The sequence below is a fragment of the Piliocolobus tephrosceles genome, chromosome 4, assembly GCF_002776525.5.
Source record: "Piliocolobus tephrosceles isolate RC106 chromosome 4, ASM277652v3, whole genome shotgun sequence".
In the NCBI taxonomy this organism is placed as follows: Eukaryota; Metazoa; Chordata; class Mammalia; order Primates; family Cercopithecidae; genus Piliocolobus; species Piliocolobus tephrosceles.
In genome coordinates, this window is record NC_045437.1 from 50,765,591 (window position 1) to 50,784,286 (window position 18,696).

At 39.2% G+C, this 18,696-nt stretch overlaps 1 protein-coding gene across 2 annotated transcripts in view; it reads right to left on the bottom strand.

Annotated features, from left to right (window-relative positions):
* Positions 1-2,794: 2,794 nt before the first annotated feature.
* PIK3R1 (phosphoinositide-3-kinase regulatory subunit 1) overlaps positions 2,795-18,696 on the bottom strand; it is an 83,784-nt gene continuing 67,882 nt past the window's right edge. Inside the window, exons 1-10 of one of the 2 annotated variants that reach the window (XM_023207898.2) lie at positions 13,395-13,621; positions 11,859-11,961; positions 11,058-11,156; positions 10,774-10,954; positions 10,425-10,550; positions 9,593-9,735; positions 9,181-9,357; positions 9,017-9,085; positions 8,166-8,336; positions 2,795-7,056 (exon numbers count right to left, since the gene is read on the bottom strand). In XM_023207898.2, coding sequence (XP_023063666.1) covers positions 6,867-7,056; positions 8,166-8,336; positions 9,017-9,085; positions 9,181-9,357; positions 9,593-9,735; positions 10,425-10,550; positions 10,774-10,954; positions 11,058-11,156; positions 11,859-11,961; positions 13,395-13,500 — 1,365 coding nt within the window. In that variant the 5' untranslated portion in view covers positions 13,501-13,621 and the 3' untranslated portion in view covers positions 2,795-6,866. Of the gene's footprint in view, positions 7,057-8,165; positions 8,337-9,016; positions 9,086-9,180; positions 9,358-9,592; positions 9,736-10,424; positions 10,551-10,773; positions 10,955-11,057; positions 11,157-11,858; positions 11,962-13,394; positions 13,622-18,696 lie in introns of those variants that run through there. The other variant, XM_023207897.3, reaches the window with a different exon arrangement.

Here is an 18,696-nt window from a genome sequence, read left to right on the forward strand (position 1 = left end):
CATATTGGTGATTACTCATGTATCCTCCACACCCTCCCTCCCCCAAAGCATCTCAGCGGTTTTCTGTTGAGTTGATTTATGACAGCAATACCAAACTGGGGGTTACAAAGTGCTATCTTTTGAGCAGATAATCTGAAGTTTGGATAGTGAGTAATCAATTCTATCTATTTAAGATACTGCAATTGATTTTTATTTTTAAATAGACTTTTTAAGGGACAAGTTCAGGGAAAAAAAGGTGTCTTAAATGGACTGACACTGTATCAGGTCTTAACAGACTCTACTTCCCTGCCTCCCACCATGTCCCAGAGGGTTTGGTAGGCCACATTCTTTTAGCACTTCATGCTTTAGGTAGATGGGCAGAGTGTCATTTCCAAATACACTCCTCTCCACACTGTCAAGAACTTGGCTGCCAATTTAGATTCACCTCAAGTGTCACGTTTAAGATGTCAGCAAGTAAAGTATACCCCAATTCTAGGCATGCTTTCACTTGGCCATAGTCACTGGCAACATAAAAGACCACCAGTTGTGGGTTAAAATTGGTGGTCAGGTTGTAAATGGAGAATTGGGGGACTGAGAAGCTTCATTCAGCTCACTTAATCACAGCATATGCTCTAGAAGGAGTCCCAGAGGCCCAAACCTTTATCTCACAGATAAGGAGTTGGAGGCCTGGAAGGTGCCTTGAATTGGCCCACTTCCCACAGCTGGTTAAAGACAGATAAAAAGACCAGGCTGGGTCTCCTAAACTGCAAATCAATCTATTTTCTTTTTTCTATGGCCTATACTATGAACATAAATTATAAAGTAACATATCACTCATTAATGGCAATGGTTTTTAGTTAAAATACTAGACATACTATTTCAGTAAGCAGGTGATCTAAAGTCGTGTTCTTCAAACTTTAGTATACATTAAAATCACTCAGCTTGTTGAAACAGATTGCTAGGCTCCAGTGTCAGAGTTAGTAGGTCAGGGGTAGGGACTGTGAATTTGTACCTCTAATAGGTTTCCAAGTGAAGCTGATGTGAATGCTGTTAATCTGGGAACTACACTTTGGGAACCACTGGTTTAAAGCAAGCCCAGGCTATTTCCTGCCATTCATCATTGGCCACCTGTGCACTGTCTACTAATTGAAAGCCACATGGTTACCTCCCCAGCAAAATGTTACCAGTGAGGTTTTTTTTTTTGCATTCTCTTGTGCATTTTCCATTGAAAGGCTATTACATTACAGCATAGGGGCAAAGAGCTCTGGCTTGAGAAGTCTATGCATTCAACTCTGCTCTCAGATGCTGCATGATCTTGAGCAAGTCATTTCACATCTATGCCTGTTTTCTCATCTAAAGAATGGGAATATAATCATCTTACCCACATAATTGTGGAAAGAGTAAGACAAAGAGTTTAACAGATGATGATCACTTGATATGTCAGAGACCAGTGGGGGGGTAGGGGTGGGAATTACCCTAGCTCCTACTGGAATAATTGAATGATGATAATTACTTGGGTGAGGGAAGGGCTTGGAAACCAAATAGGGGTGGTGAAGGAAACCAGACATTTAGCAACAGCATAAAGCTGCAACCACTTCTTGGGCTAGAGTAAAAATGGGAGGAGGTAATGTTTCCAGAGCCTTCTCCTGAGAGCTAGAGCAGAGGGGGTTTGCTCAGACCTGAAAATGAGGGTCTATCTGGCAGGAGCTAGAGTCAGGGAAGAGACACCTAGAAGTCGGAGGGCAAGAGATCCAGGGAATATAGTTCTCTGTAATACCAAACAGAGCAGGCGGAAAGCAGAAATTCAGTCTTGGAGCTACTGCCATACTCAGAATTTATTAATCATTTTTGCCCCTGAGAGTAACTATTTGTATGTCCCTCTCCCCTCTACTACTAGACTATGTCTTCAGGTCTAGACCCTCACCTTCACATGTGCCTACATGTAAAGTAAACACCGTACACATGCAAAGTGGTAATGCCTTACGTCCACTTAGCAATAAAAACAAATGGGAAAGTTATCTACAGTAAGACTTATGCATCTTGACTAGGTGATACAATGTAAAATCTGCATTTGGGGTATAGCTTAGCTGCTGTCTACAGCCCCATGTCATCCCTGCACTGTGTGTTCAAAATGTGCAGACTGCACAACAGAGACAAAACTAGACACTTGGTTCTTAAGGATGATTCTCAAGGTTTGGGGATGAATGCAGAGGCGGCGAGAATTGAGGGATGATGGGCATTCTAGTTTTCCTATAGCGAGAACATGTCTTGAAAGCGACATCACCTAGAGGTATTTCCTCATTTAAGATGGTGAAATCGGCCGAGGGCGATGGCTCATGCCTGTAATCCCAGTACTTTGGGAGGCTGAGGTGGAGCAGATCACGAGGTCAGGAGATCAAGACCATCCCGGCTAGGTGAAACCCCGTCTCTGCTAAAAATACAATTAGCGGGGCACGGTGGCGGGCGCCTGTAGTCCCAGCTCTTCAGGAGACTGAGGCAGGGGAATGGTGTGAACCCAGGAGGCGGAGCTTGCAGTGAGCCAAGATCACACCACTGCACTCCAGCCTGGGCGACAGAGCAAGACTCTGTCTCAGAAAAAAAAAAAAAAAGATGGTGAACTATATTAACAGCAGCTCAGTATTACTTACATGTGAACACTCAATGTCCTTCTCAACTTTACAAAAATGAGATACTGTGATAACAATCAAAGGGGGTGGGTGGGAGCAATAGAAATAGCAGCAATATTTATAAGCCAAAGTACAGCTGTTTTAGAATGATTTCTTAGGTGCTAAGTGAAATTCCAACCCAAAACTTAAGTTTCAAAACAACCTTTATTCTGTTTGAAGATCTAATACAATGCATTAAAGCAACTTAAAACAAGACATAGCTCCACTGAATCTATAACTTGAATGAAATGTCAAGGAGGCACAGTACCCCCACCCCCCACCCCAGTTGCCTTGTGAAGGCAAAATTACAACTGACCGTGACATCCTCCCTCTCGTCAAAAGACCAACTTTATTTTAACAATGTCATATAAACAGATTTGTAAAAACATTGAACTGATTGTAGCTTTAAAAAATACACAGGTATAAATGAGTTTTTTTTTTGTTTTGCTTTTTTTTAAAATATATATATATATATTTATATATATATATATATATATATTTATATATATAGCAGCATCCTGGGCAGTTAATGCTATCTCATGGTGACAAGTTTCATGTTAAGTTGGATAGTCTTTCCAATTGACTCAATTCTATTTCCTCCCCACCAGTATTTTCTAGAACTAGTTTTTTAAAAAATAAGAATTTGGCATTTTGGAACTTTGTCCCATGTGAGACATTGTGCTTTAAACTGCCCCTTTCTAAAAATGACCCTAAACTGAAACAGATCTCAGGGTCTGCGATTCAACTGACTTGGATACCATGCATAGCAAAAGCACAGTTGTTAAAACCAGCAGAATTTTTCTTCCAAAGGAACATCAGTAGGACTTCCCAAACATGTTACTAGTTCATAACCAGCTATATGACAAAGCAATTGGTTCCCCACAGTGACAGCTCACATAAACACATTTTGACTCGACACACTAAAAACAAGGATTTCCAAGCTAAGGAAGTCATCTGACCAGCTCCCTAAAAGGAGTAACTTTTAAAAACACAAAAAAGCCAAAGAAATATGAACTTCTCACTTCACTTGCAAACAGTTTTCACCTTTGTAAGACAAAACAAAGCAACCTCAATGGGAAAAATCCCATACACATATATAAGAATTGTACTAGACGTTTGCTTGTTATGTACTTGAACTCAACTACTGTGGATCTGTTTTGGCTGAAAGGTGTACTGGAAAGACAGTCCATGCACATATACATATATACATATATCAAAAGGCCGTGAAGTTATCAGATGTTGCAAACACATGCTTTTTGCTTTTTCACGTGGTTATGATCTCTCGTGTGTGTAATGTGAGGTCCCAATGCTCCCACTTCTATGCCCTATCACAGCCTCACTGCAGCTTAGCTTCTGGCTTTATCTTTAGGATGCTACACTGGGTGGGAAAAACTGATGTATGGATAAAATCACATATCAGGAGTGCCTCTGCTGTATCTATTCATACTCAGCCGTTCAGACTGTTGTTAGGAGGACTGTCTGATGAAACTCAAAGTGCCCGGCTAGCAAAATATCTAAAAAGACAAATGCGGTGAGCAAGCTACACCGCAATCAAAAAGGCATTGGGCAGAATAGGTCTGGTGTAACTCAGTCATAGGGAATGATGAATCCCACTTTGCTGTTCAATGAAAAGATCTATTGCACTTATGTTTGTGAGATGCAAAAATAAGGCAACTGCCTAAATACCATGTCATCTTGCAAAGACTGTTGAAGCAAAAATTCACAAAACTGTAGCTTTTAATAAAAATATTCAATCTCAGATCTTATATTTTAGAAATAAAAATTTGTATGTAATAGCATACATGTGCTACCAAAGAAAACCCACAAACCTAGTTTAAAAACTATTAACCAATTAACTGTTAGCCTTGTGTGTGATCTAGAAGGATATCACAATAACTTTAAAGCAGAGACACAGACTAAACCAGGGAAATCATCAGTTGTCTGGCGATGAGAGGGAGATGGTCAGATCAGTGAAGTCAAGTTTGAGGGCTAACAGTCTTGCTGTAAGACTGGACTTTTGCTTAAGTATGAGTAGCTTCATGTAAAGAGGAAAAATACATTCTACAGATGATTCACTCAGCTGCAAGACTGATTCTTTCAAAAGGAACAACATTAAAAAACAAAGGAACAGAAAACCCTCACCCTAGTACTTCAACAGAAATATAGCTGTGGGTAAATCTAATATGGAGAAAGGGAAATTTGAAATTGCAAGATTTCATTTAAGTCTATTAGGGTAGTGACCATATTATGGTTGCTAATTAGTCTTTATTCCTCCTAACACATGTACAGTTCCTACTGAACATACCAGCTTTTGCAGATCTAAATCAGGAAGAGAGATCTCTCACTCCTGCCCTAAACGGGAAACATTATTCTAACTATGCTTCCTTTTCCCCGTAGTGAAGCACATACAATGATTAGGATGAATGAGAAGGACTGCCACTTGGATTCCTGCAATGGCCATGACCTTAGCAAGCTCCACACAGTCCAGAGCAGTGACAGTACGATTGTGTCCATTTGCTTTATATTCTAAACCAAATGGAAAGCTAGGAGTAACCAACATCCCACCAAAAGTATTTTTTCAGGTCATGCTTTTTTTTTCCTAAAATGAGTATTTGCTGGTCGAGATGGATAGTCCAATGTGACAGAGATCATCCCTTTAAACCAGTGTTCTAAACAAAGGTGAGCACTGTTCCAGGAACCCAAAAACAAACTTGGCACTTCCTTCCTAAGAACTGAAATACCTGACCAGTCACACTGTGTTACAGTAGGTTTGTAATTGTCATTAATTGATAACTAGCAAATCAAAGTGAGAAAAGACTGAAGTAGAAGAAGCAACTTCACTTTGCAGTTACTCACTTCTCTGTAAATCATGAGAAAGACAAAGTGCATATAACCTTGCCTCTCCCTCCCACCACCCGACCTGATACATCCCTTCACTACATTCCCCCCTCCCTAGATTCAAGAAGTTCACAATTCTTTATGAAATAAACATTGCCAGGTACCGTATTTTAAGAGTCTTAAAACAACATTGTTGGACTCAGCAATACTTTGTCATAGTCATATATCTTTTTCTTTTTTTATTGAATAAAGCAGCTTTGAAGCTTATCAGGCACTGCCCAACAAAACAGTCCAAAAAAATCTGTTATGAACTTTTTAACCTTGGGCTAACAGCCAAGTTACTCTGTACAAGAAAAACTGTAAAATATTTCATAGTTTTAATTCTGAAGCCATTTTTTTTTTTTTTTTACTGGCATCCTGTACATTTCTTTTAAAAAAGGATAACAAAAATGAATATTAACAAAAATCCGGGACAACAATATTTTCAAGCAACAAAAACTGGGGTGGGGAAGCTTATTCTGAAGGTACATTTAAAACTGAAATAACAACTTAATGAAAATTAAGAATTGCATAGCGCTGTGAATTTAGCCTTCAGCAAAACAAAACAGAAGCTATTTGGTATTGATACAAATCCATCTATTTGATAGTTAGTCATCCAATATTATGTACATATTTTATATACTGAATGTCACTTTAAGTCCTGTTTTCCAAACTCCATTTTTCTGTTGCTGGGTTTTTGTTTTTTGACAAGTTTAAACACTTTCTGGCACTTTCTATGACAGAATTTCTTCTGAACATACATGAACTGACATTCTCCCAAAGCGTCCCTTGTGAGTGGAAGTGCCTTTCTGCTACATATCGTTCATTTGTTAGAAAATGAAATAATCCACAGTGCGATGTGTCTGGGTCCACCGTGCACAGCAACATCCAGGCTAAACCAGGCTGGACCGAACCTTCTCAGGCCAGGGTTCTTCTGCCTCTCTCTCCTCCGCTCTCCACAGTCCCAACTTTCAGCTGGTAAAGCTTCAGAAAGCATTAACAAGCACCATGGTTAAAGGCCTCTTTGTCCCTGCACGCAGAGATTTTTGCATTTCTTTTTCTCTTTGTGTTGTATGTGGTTGTGGCTTTAAATTAAACCAAAGAAAAAAAGAAAAAGAAAGAAAGGATAAGCACTCCAGCTTAGAAACGTGTGGTCATCATACAGCCCTAGGCTGCATATCTTCCCCTACTTCTTTTTTTGTGAAAGAAAGCTCTAGTCTCATCCAAAGACAGATGGCTTCGTTTCTGCAGCTCAATTCACAGATCAGACTGGAGAGGAGCCCTTTGCTTTCCAGAGGCCTCAGGGTGGCTGAACTTCAGGAGAAGGATCAGAGAGTAAGCGCTTCATCGCCTCTGCTGTGCATATACTGGGTAGGCTAGTGTGACATTGAGGGAGTCGTTGTGCTGCACGAGGGAGGTGTGTTGGTAATGTAGCACCAGTTCTTTCAGAGAGCTGTACAAGTTATAGGGCTCGGCAAAGCCATAGCCAGTCGCTGTTTTGTTTATGACACAATGCTTTACTTCGCCGTCCACCCTAGAGAGGAGACAAGAAAAACTGTCTTTTGAGCTTGCCCAAGACAATTCACAACTCTACAGAGCATGTTTAATAAAAAGCATCATTGTGCAGTCTCAACTTGGGGAAAGGGTCCTAGGTTACAGTAGACTCTTGGCCCTGTCACACGGTGGACACTTGGCTGAGTGCCTTGGGTAGGTAACCCAGCTTCACTGACCTACTTTATTTTCATCTTTAAAATGGTTTAAAGGGAAGACAACAGTAAAATGTATGTAATACAGTTACTTTGAGAAATGAAAGGAGATCATGCATGCAATATGCTTGATAAAATGCCTGACATGCGGTAAGTATGCAACAAATGGTAGCTTCCAACCATGATGAGGACAACTATCAGCAGTGCTCCGTGACTAGCAGTGTTACTATTACTCCCAGGACGATTATTCATAGGATTCCTTCTTTCTGGCTGTCCTTGAGGTGTCTGCACAACTCTCCATCTCTGCATGTGCCCTTAGACAAGGTAAGGACAAAAGGACCCTTCTTTGCTGTGGGAATATTTCCCTCACTAAATGAAAGGTGATCATGGAGTATAACATACTTTTAGAACCATTCCCTACTGGAGGACATTAATTTCTCTGAAATGGTGATGTCAGTGATCTCATGTGGGTATACCTGTCTCAAGGATAATGATCAGAATCCTTTCTCTTTTTTGACCTGTTCCTGATGAGTACTTTTCCTATGGGTGATGTTCTTACATAAATTACCTCAGATTCTAACTATAGTAGCCTTGAGAGGCAAAAAAGGCAGGCATAGCCGCTTCCATTTTAAAGACGAGAAAAAAAGGTTTAGCGACGTCTCGTGATTAATTAGCACTGAATGGGAATCCAAACCCTAGTCTTCCAGCTAAACAGTAGGTATCTATTAGACTGTATTAACATATATGTATGTTTCTATTAGATTGTATTAACATATACTTCTGGCTAGACTTTAAAATAGTATTACGTCTGCTTTGGTTTCTCTTCTACATTACTGTACTATAAGCTTATTCGAGACTATTTCAAAACTCAATGAATGAATGAATGAAACATCTCTTCATGAGATGTTGTGAAGAATAGTTTGCTGGAGATACATACACTACAGAGCAGGCATAGCAGCCCTGTTTACTGCTTTCCCGGACAAGAAAAGTGCCATCTCGCTTCCCTCGCAACAGGTTTTCAGCTTTGTTTCGGTTGCTGCTTCCAACATTCCACGTCTTCTCATCATGATGGGGTAAATCTTCATCATCTTCCACCAGCGAATATTGGCTAGGCAGGCAGGACAGAAAGTTTCTAAATGAACAGTGCCGGAGCCATCAGCCTGCCTTGCTGTCTTCCCTAGGTATACGCCCCTCACTTCCCTCCTGGCCCCTACCAAGCCAGTCAGACTGGCCATCACATGCCCGCCTCTGCCTGACCTGAGTTTTCCTCTCCTGGTATTCAGCCTCCAGTGCAACCTCCCAGGACAAAGAGTTAGCAATCAATTGTACTATTTCTGTTTTCAGGCAACCACACTCAGGTACCTGGGCAGAGTGGAAGGTATTAAAACAATCTTGTTTATCCAGTTTAGATCAGGAAATTGACTAGGAAGATTGCCAGTTTGTGAATAATTCAAACAAAGTATATACTTAAGCTTTAAAATATATTAAGCATAATTATTTTTTCTCTGGCTGTTCCAAAAATATTTTGGGATTTTTCAGATGTTCGGGGACATCATTATGGACACAGAGTTGTTTCACAGCATTATGAGTAAAAATAAATCCTAGTCCTCCTTAGCTAAGCTTTCTTTTTTTAAAATTCTGGATAATGGCACTGAGTTTATACATTTTCTCCTACAAGATGTTCCAAACTCAGTAAAATTCCTCACTTGTTCTAAAAACAAAGCAAGTCATGCATTTTCCTAAAATGAGAAAAATCTTCTGCTGTCACCATCTTTAGTAACTACTTACTCTTCAGTGTTTTCATTGCCCAACCACTCGTTCAACTTCTTTTGCCGAACACCTTTTTGAGTCAACCACCTGAAAAACAGTTGTGAAAAAAGAACGCATTAACTCATCCTGAATGGTAGCAATCACCAGTTATTCATGTATAGGATTCCATTTCAAATACTTACATCAAATATTGGTCTCTCGTCTTTCTCAGCTGGATAAGGTCTGGTTTAATGCTGTTCATACGTTTGTCAATTTCTCGATACTCAGCTGCCTGCTTCTTCAAGTCTTCTTCCAATCTTCTCCTACTGTCAATAATTTCACTGATTCGAGACTTCAGCTTATCATAATTATGCATAATCCTGCAGGCAAAAGACATGCATTTGTCATTATCTGGGTACGTCATGAACAGTCCCCAGAGTTTATGAAAAGTTTCACTATGGTTTCCCAGCAGTTTTCCTCAGGTAAAGCGTGGCTTCTCTTCCTGTCATTTTTAAATCATTCAAAGCACAGAAAGCGAGAGCATTTTTAAACGGTTTTAGAGGATTTTGGTTATCTCTAGCACAAGAACAAGGGAAACAACCATGGTTCACCAACCTTTGTATTTCTTTCTCATTGCCCTCACGTTTAAACTTTTCTATGTATTCTTTGCTGTAGCGCTCCTGGGTCTGGCACTGTTCTTCAAATATTTTGATGGTTTCATTAAATGCTTCAATAGCTGTCCTTTTCATTTGGATTTCCTGCAACATAATTTTAAAAAGATAATGTCACACCTTTCATAGAACAATTTCTTACTGCAAGACGCTACCAGGACATTTGATCTGTATTATTAGCAGAGTGGGACTCAAATTCATAAAATCCATTAAAATAGTATCCCAGAAACAAATATTTCCTCTGGAGAATCTATGAAAAATGATTGCTTGGCAATTTCCCATAGTTTTTATCTTCCTAAAAGCTATTGTAGTTTCTATAGCATCTCTGTTGTTTTCTATTCCCTCTGGCATTCCCAGATACATGAGTGACCAGTGAAGAGTAAGGGTCTAGAAAAACACAGCAGTAAATGTAGCCCTTCCTCTTTGTTGCAGGATATATATTAATGCCTAACTCTCCATTTCAGGAATGAGACAAATCTGTGAAACTTCCAGTTATTACTAACTTCCAATCTAAACAGGATCCTTCTATCAGGAATTAAATCAACTTGAAACTCAGTGACTGCTTCAGGTTATCACGTGAACTTAATTTATTATTCTGATACTTAAAATTTTTGGTTTAAAGGTTTAGAGATATAATAGAATAATCAACAATGATTCACAAATAAATGGTCTCACCCCCACTTCATTCATAAAAACCTTTTAAATTCTTTTTTCCATGTTAGTCTTTAAAAACTAAGAGTTCTAAACTTTTAATCTGATTTTCATAGAAAACTCACCTGGGATGTACGGGTATATTCTTCATATAATCTATCATATTCTCTACTTTTTTCTTGAAACTGAGTGTTATATTCATGTAATTTTTTCCCTACAGCTTCAATATTATCTTCTTTGACAACTTGATCCTAGAAAGATTAAAATAAATTCAATGGATGAGGTATTTAATCAAATAACAACTGTTTAACAAAATAGCTGACATGGAAACATCTTTAAAATTGCACTTATGTAATTACAAATGTAAAGTTTTTTACTTGATTACATGTAATTCATCTGTTTCAAATATTTTCTAAGTATTCAAAGTATCTTGTCTAAACATCGTAACTGGATAATTCATTCAGTTTTTATTACCTGTTGGTATTTGGATACTGGATAAAGTAATTTCACATCCAGCTTGGGATTATACTGAGCTAGAGATTCATTCCGGTAGTGGTTTATTAATTCAACCACAGAATTGAAGGTTAATGGGTCAGAGAAGCCATATTTCCCATCTCGATGAAATATTTTGATTAATTTGTTATTTCCCCCTTTCCTGTAAAAATAATATAAAAATAAAGGTATTAACATTTTCAAATAAAGAAATATGTTTTACTATCAGCCCAAAACCCTAATTTCAGCTATATTCCCCGGCTTACCTTAGTGTAAGAGTATAATCACCATGCATTTTAGTAGACGCATCTCGTACCAAAAAGGTCCCATCTGCTGTATCTCGAAGTTTTTCATTCACTTCTTCCCTGAAATGGAAACACAAAACAATGCTCATCTTAAGGTTCAGTGACCACAGATTTAGATTTTTTCAAATAGACTGTTTTTTAGAGCAGTTTTAGGCTCACAGCAAAATCAAGTGAAAAGTACAGTGAGTGCCCATATTCCTCCTGCCCACATAGATTTAAATGAATTGCATTTTCAGAGCTTACTAATAAAAGCTTACTAATAATTTGTTTAAATAGAAATGTCAGCAATTGCAGTCTCATCACAAACAGGTGCATATCGCTTTCACTACTGGTGTATCTGTGGTACTAAGTTTTTATTTTTTAAAGTAAACATTACAATCTCTCTGACAAATGAGCACAGAAATTCATGATCTCAAAAAGGTTTCTCCAACCTTACTCCCCCTTCCCAAAGCTAACATAAAATGGCATTGTTTTCTTACTGTGTTTAAGACAAGAATTCTTAGAGTTGTGCTTAACAGATAGAGTGCCTTCACACTCTGTCAATAACGAAACTTCCCAGGTATTTAATTTCCTGTGGCATCCAGCACCCACAGTTCTCCAGCGCTCAGTGACTTTTTCTGGTCGTCTTTGGAAGAGAACCAACTATGCTTCATGCTTATGTTGGATGATATCCTAAAAATGGAACTTAGCAAGCTGGTGCTTTTCTTTCTCTTAATCTAAAACTCTCTGTATCTAGTGAAAACGAAGTTTCTGTAGCCTTACCTCGAGATATCTCCCCAGTACCATTCAGCATCTTGTAAGGACATATTGTTATTCATACCGTTGTTGGCTACAGTAGTGGGTTTTGGTGGTTTAGGAGGCAGTGCTGCAGATGAAAAAGAAAAAGTTGTTTGCAATCCCAACTACATTAGAACTAAATTTCTTTAGATGAGTACCTTTACTTTAAAAAAATCAAAAAATTAGAGTAACTGAAATATACAGCATTAGTTCACAATTCCATGCAATATGGAAGATAATTTTCTTAAAAAAAAAATATTTCAGAGCATGGCTCAAAAAGAAATGAAACTGAAAAGGAGAAAAGAGAGAGAGCCTTAGAAACTGACAAATAAATTGGGCTGGCCATGTGAATAAATTTCAAAGTAAATCCGGAGTCATGGCATTCTACACTTCTAGACTCTAGTTATATTAAAGTTTCATGCCTGGTCAAATCCATCTACAGTAAGAAACTATGAACATATGAGTAGCAGGAATAACATGAGTTGGCTTTAATTTCCTCCTCTTATTTAATTACGAAAGACAGATTTGGTCTCTGTCCTCCACAAACGCTGTTGCAGTAATAAAAAGGCTCATCTACAGCAGTATGTTTTCTACAGCAGTATGTTTTAAGAGGAGGAATTGAGTTTCTCTAATCTTAGTATTTCAGGCACTGTTCTGCAAAAAGCCACTTTAAGAAACTCTCATCTGTGCCCTAAATCTCTTTATTATTTATGTTAATATTCTGTTGGACAAATTGTGCTCTATATGCCAGGTATGATTAAAAACCATATCCCCCTTCCTCAATGTCAAATCAGTATTCATATATACCAATTGGTGACAAATAAAAGACTGCAATATTCCTGAATATCTTAAATGGGGGCAGGGGAGCTAACATTGGAATAAAACAACTTAGGAAACAAAACAAATCTAGGATTTTTAGGTAAATTCTGTCATAAGTTTTAAAGCACTGTTACTATTTTAACTTATGCAAAAAATGATTTCAGTTATCTACCAAGAATATTTTACAGACTAACAATAATGGAACATCAACTTCCTTTTTCCTTATAATATCTTAATATAAGAGAGGACAAGCAAAGTCTCAACATCTAGAGAACTGAGTTGTAATCACTGCTACATTTTACATGCTTTCTAAAGTACTGTTATCACTGCAAAGTGCCACACTGTTCTCATCCACTGGCAACAGAGAAAAGCAGCACAAAGGATGCATCATTTTAATTACAGGGACAATATCCCACAACGTAACTCACCCAGGGAAGGATCTCGATTAACAAAAGACACCAGTGAAAAACTGGAGTTCAATTCATATCCATTCAAGTAAGAATAAGCATTTACCACACACAGCCTGAGCTGCTTGCTTCCAGACAGTCAAACAATCTGTTTAATTTTTAAGCCATGAGCAAACTAATTTTTATCAATGAAACAAATTAATAAAAACAGAAATCTAAAAAGGATCTTTTTTACAGTAGCTTTCAAAAAATTAAAAAGCCACGAAATTAACTAATTCTAATACTGCAGTATTACCTGGTGGGTCCATTTCTATATAAAACATCAAGTCTGTGCCACAATTTATATCTGTCTTGGCATATTCTAAATCCAGGTCTTCCATATTCCAAACAGTATTGTACATTTGTGCAAGAGTTTCCTTGGCTGAGCTCGGTTATAAGAAAAGAGTCCGGCTTTCTTTGTAATGGTGTCTTGGAATTCATTTTAAAACCTATAAGGGGCTGCACTGAAACCTATTACATCACACGCCCCAGCCAATCAAGTCAGAAAAATGTCACCAGACCACTCCTGCTTCATCAGTTCTCTTCTATACCAGCCTTAATATAATGCCAACCTCACTGAGAAGCTACATTTAAGAGAACTGCAATATATACACGCTCATCCTTTCAAAAAGGTGTTTAATTTGACTGTTCTCCTCCAGCAGCGAATTTTCTAATTCCTTGTTTATTACTCCTTGCAGCATGGTACGCTCTGCTGTTGGCAGGTTGACAAAAGCTGATATGCTGCAGCTCCGAGCTTTTCTCCCCACTTAGTGCATCTGGGTTTATAGATAGCCCAGTCATTCCTTGGTTTAAAAATCTTACAAAGGCATTAGAAGGGTATACTGAAGCTATATTTTATAGTCCTTAGATATCTCTCATGTATAAGAGAAGCAGAACGGACTACTCCTGGTATTTAATTTCAGTCCTCCATAATTCACTGAAAACCCAGAATTTAAACACTGTCACAAATGTACCATATTAGAAAGGACAGTTAAAAGAAAATGTGTAGATAAAATGTCCTCCTCTACCAAACATTCCAAAGTTAAAACTAGACTTTATAGACTAACAATGAAAATTCTGAATAGGAATGCAGATGCCTATTAGCAGAAATAATAAACGTAACTGTCAACATTATTAATGAGAATTTTAATGTGACTGCCTAAAAAAACTGGGCAAAGAAAATGCTTCTTCCAAAAAGAAAGAGGCTATAGATCAGAATGCAGAGTAGAGGTATATTTATCTTTGCAAAATGTTTCACTGATGAACCCATCTTTACTACTAATACTGCTTGAACGGGAAGATGATGTAATCACTTTTTTTTTTTTTTTTTTTTTTTTTTTCCCCTCTATCTCAAATGCCTCACTCCGGGACAATTATTCCTTCTTAGCAGCACCACTTAATATAAATAAATCAATTTTGGTTCTTCAAAGTCATTCTACATATAATTCTGTCACCCTTATAGGAGCCTACTGTACATTCTCATTGTGAACCAATCTCTCTTTACATCCACAATATTATGATGGCAGGGGGAGGGCTCTTTCCCCACGTAAATGTGGCTCATTTAAAAAACTATAGTGGGCTCTGTGATCTATGTACACATGTATGTCACATATGTGTGTGACCATTTAAAAAACACAGAAACCCTTGAGACTTTCTGTAAAATTTGGGATCATAAAATATACGAAAAAGCAGACCAAAGGCAAGGCATTCTGTTCTCTGACGTCCCCCGTCTAGTTTAATTCATTTTGCCATTATTGGGAAAAGCAGGCTTACCTTGTCCCCTCCCACCCTCTCCCACTTTTCTATTTGCCTAAGTTTAGATAAACCTGAACTCAAATTCAAATAAAAATAGTAAAAGTGGCGTTGTGCCCTCAGATAAGATTCAGAAAAACATTCTTTTTTAGTTTAATTAAAATGTCGACCCTCCCCCAAAGCAAGGAGACAAGTTCTCCGAGCAGCTGTGGCCGGTGTAACAGCCCAGAGTGCCAGTCTGTGCATTTGGGAACCGTCGGTGCAAACCAGTCTGGCTGTTGGATCTGCTGTGGCAAAACCCAGGGAGAAGGCAGGGAGACAGGTGATTTTCCATGGTCTCTCCAAGCCCTGGCCTGGCACCAACTTCCAACCAAACACGTTGTAATTAGTACCTTCTTCCTGAACTTCCAACCTAAACCCTATCTTTCCCAGCCACTGTCCCTCTAGAGGACAGGGGGAGTGTCTCCCCTAATCTCCCATCTGTCCTCCCCAGGCAGCGCTTACAGGGGCGCACGCACACACACGTACTCCAAGACAAACTACAGAAAGGCACCGCTCAGATAAACCCCAGGGAAGGAACAGAGAAGTGCACAAATTCAAGGCAACTTACTTTGCAGGTTATGCATTTCAACGGTTTCCCTTTGAAATGCCTGTATCCGACAATGAAAAAAAAAAAAAAAATCCCCAAAGCTGTTCTTCCACCAAGTGGGCCAAGCCCCCGCACCTCCCCCCAGCCTGTTCCGGGCGGGCAGTGCTCGTGCCCGGCGCCGAGAGTGCGCGCAGGAGCGGGGGCGCCGCCAGGACCCTCCGGGCACGCACAGGAACAGCTCCGCTCGGCTCGGCTCGTCCCTCCGCCCCACGCCCCGCCCGGCAGTGCGTCCGGGCGTCCGGGCCACCGCCGCTCACCGCGGGCTCCTCATTGAGAAGCCAACTGGATTTCGCTACTGTACTGGGGAGGAAAGGAGCCCAGGCACTCGCACGTCTCAGATAAAGATCGCAGCTTCATGATTAACTTGGGCAGGTTCAAATATTTGCTGAGCTAGGGATTTCGGGAGGGGGAGGGGAGCCCAAGTCAAAGTTGTCATCGGCTGACAAGTGGCCAATGCAAGACCAACTTGATCATTTTCGCCTAGGAAATGAGAAGGCCATTGTGAGAGGACCTAAAATAGTCTCGCTGGCTGCTGAGCGCGCTGGCTGGCTCGCGAGGCTCAAGTAGCCGACAGTGAAGCGAGGCACTATGCACCGCCAAACACAGGAAGTGGCTGAGCTAGTTCAGCAAAAAATAGAATCAAAGCCTTACTTGTAAAGGCCTGAACCTCTTGGAACAACCCAGAACACAGTGCCTCGCTCGTGTCTACCTCTTGCACCTCCTCCCACACACCAGCACAGACAGCCCCGCAGGTGTAACAGGAAAGCCCTTGTGAGCAACTCGGGCAGGGAGCAGATTACAAAAGTGTTCAATAGTAAGTAGTAGGAGGGCATCCTCGGACGAATATTAAACCCCACACCACATGCATACTACACTCCATGATCATGTGACGATTCAGAAAAAAAACAACACTGCGGCTATTTTTATGAGGTTGATTGCAACTCGCATTTAAATGGCCATATGACCTGCTAATTAAAAGGTGTCTCTGCATTAGGTTTATGTGCCAGCTAATGGGGTAAAGGATAGAAGGGCAGAGAAGGGCATACCTTTCTAGTGGATGTTTGCCCTTTATTTGAGAAAATGGGCAATAGACAAGACTTAGGATTATTGACTACTATTTAAATAATTAAAATTTGATCTGAGAAAATTTTCAGTTGCATCAGCATAGATAGCTTTAAGGTTATCCAGGGAAATCACCAAACTTTACACCAGAAAGTAATTTAGAGATCAATCAATTCCTTCATGCCATGGGGGGGGGGGGGGGGGGGGGGGGGGTAGGGAACAAAATCTGACCCAGGGAGGTGAAGTGGTTTGCAGAAGGTTATAGCCCTAAGACTAGAACCCCATCTTCTGATGGTTTCAAATGCCCTTTTCTATCCACTGTCCCTGCTCCTCACTTCTCTTTGCTAGAGAAAGTAAAAAAATGGACAAAACTGAAGTTAATCTTTTAAGCCACGTGCAAAAAATTTCACACCCACAACAAAACTCTAACTCTTTCTGTTTTCTATTTTTAGCTTGCTTAAATTAAAACGAAACATTTCATTCTCTTTGAAGACATAGGTTCTTTCAATAATACCCTCATACTCTGCAAGGGAAAGTGATCCAGTGGTCACATAAAGTCCACACAGGCCAACAGCAGGAACCAGCTTCAAGGTTACTCGAAATATCTGGCAAGTGCTGTTAAACCGACGATCAAAGTGATTTTACAAACTTTCCTTTCGTGCAACTGATAAAATATTGAAAAACTTTCCCAATGGAAATAACAGTCTATAAGTGAATCTGCCATCTGATCACAGGGACATATGGTTAGTTCAGAGAATACCCTTGCATCCTGAGCTGCATAATCTTGCCCTACTTTTAAAAATAGCCTTTCTAAAGCTAGAAACATTGGAAACATCAGTCTCCTAAGCATACCTGTCTGGATTCACATGATGTTTCAAGTCAAAACCTTCTAAGATTAAAATGCTCTGTTAAGTCCAACAGTATATTTTCTGTTTCAGAAGAAAATGAGCCACTGGAAAGCAGTACTCTCTCAATGCATAGAAAGTTAAGTCTTGAAATAGGTTGGAAAAACTTTGCCTTAAACAAATTTCTCACAATATGTACAATCATCTACCCGAGAAGTCCTATTATATTAGGAAAGTGTGAGCTGAATCTTTTTCCCGTTGAATTTTAGTGTTTAAAAAGTGATCTGCAAGACACATGTTCTTTATTAGCTTAAAAAAGGGAGCCCTCTGCTGGTAGAAATGAATCAGTAACTCCTGCTTTGGGAGAAAACCATCAACTTTCTGTGTATTTTGTATGTCCAAATTTGACACAAACTAATGCACATAGTTATATTACTGTCACTTGATCTATATGACTCACTAACAAATAATCAGTAAAAAGTACACTTTTCATGAAGCTGATAGTCTTTTAGGAAAACTTGTATTTTAATGTCAGCATTTCTCTGGGACCTCAAAGGCCTAGACACACTGGAAAACTAACTTTACCTTCTGGATACTTGAAAACAATATGGATCATTTTCCCTTTCCTCCAAGTTTCAGAAAACTCATTTCAGAGGCCATTATTTCACATCTCAGCAGATATAGTCAGGAAAATGTCTCTTGATCCTTAAACTGTTGAAAAGTTACAAACTGAATACTACATTTCATACGTGCAAATCACCATCAAGTGGCAAATGTTGCGCAAGCAGCTTTCAACCTAGAACACTTCTTTCTGTGGGACATCATTTATGAACAAAGACCATGAAAAAAAGAATAGACAACAAAAATTAATTAACCAAAATCTTCATCTAAGGGTAAAATGAATACCTCCCTTCATAACTTTAAGACAGTGTAGAACAGAGGGCCTTTTAGGGTAATTCAAATTATTTGCTCCATACCCACTGGTCTTAATTGATGTTGTGCTAAGGAAAACATCCATTTAAGTGTATAAATAAGCCCAGGTTTACATATGTATAAAATCTGACACATTCTACCAGATTTCTGAAAAGGCATCCCCACTGCTTAGCAGAATAGAGAACTCCCCCCCTGCAATTCTCCCTCAGATCCTGTCCCTTGAGATAAAGAGAAGTCTGCATTGTGAAAACAAAAGTAAAACTGACTCTATACCTCTCCTAAACACATACATACCAAAATACCTGTGTCTCTCTTTC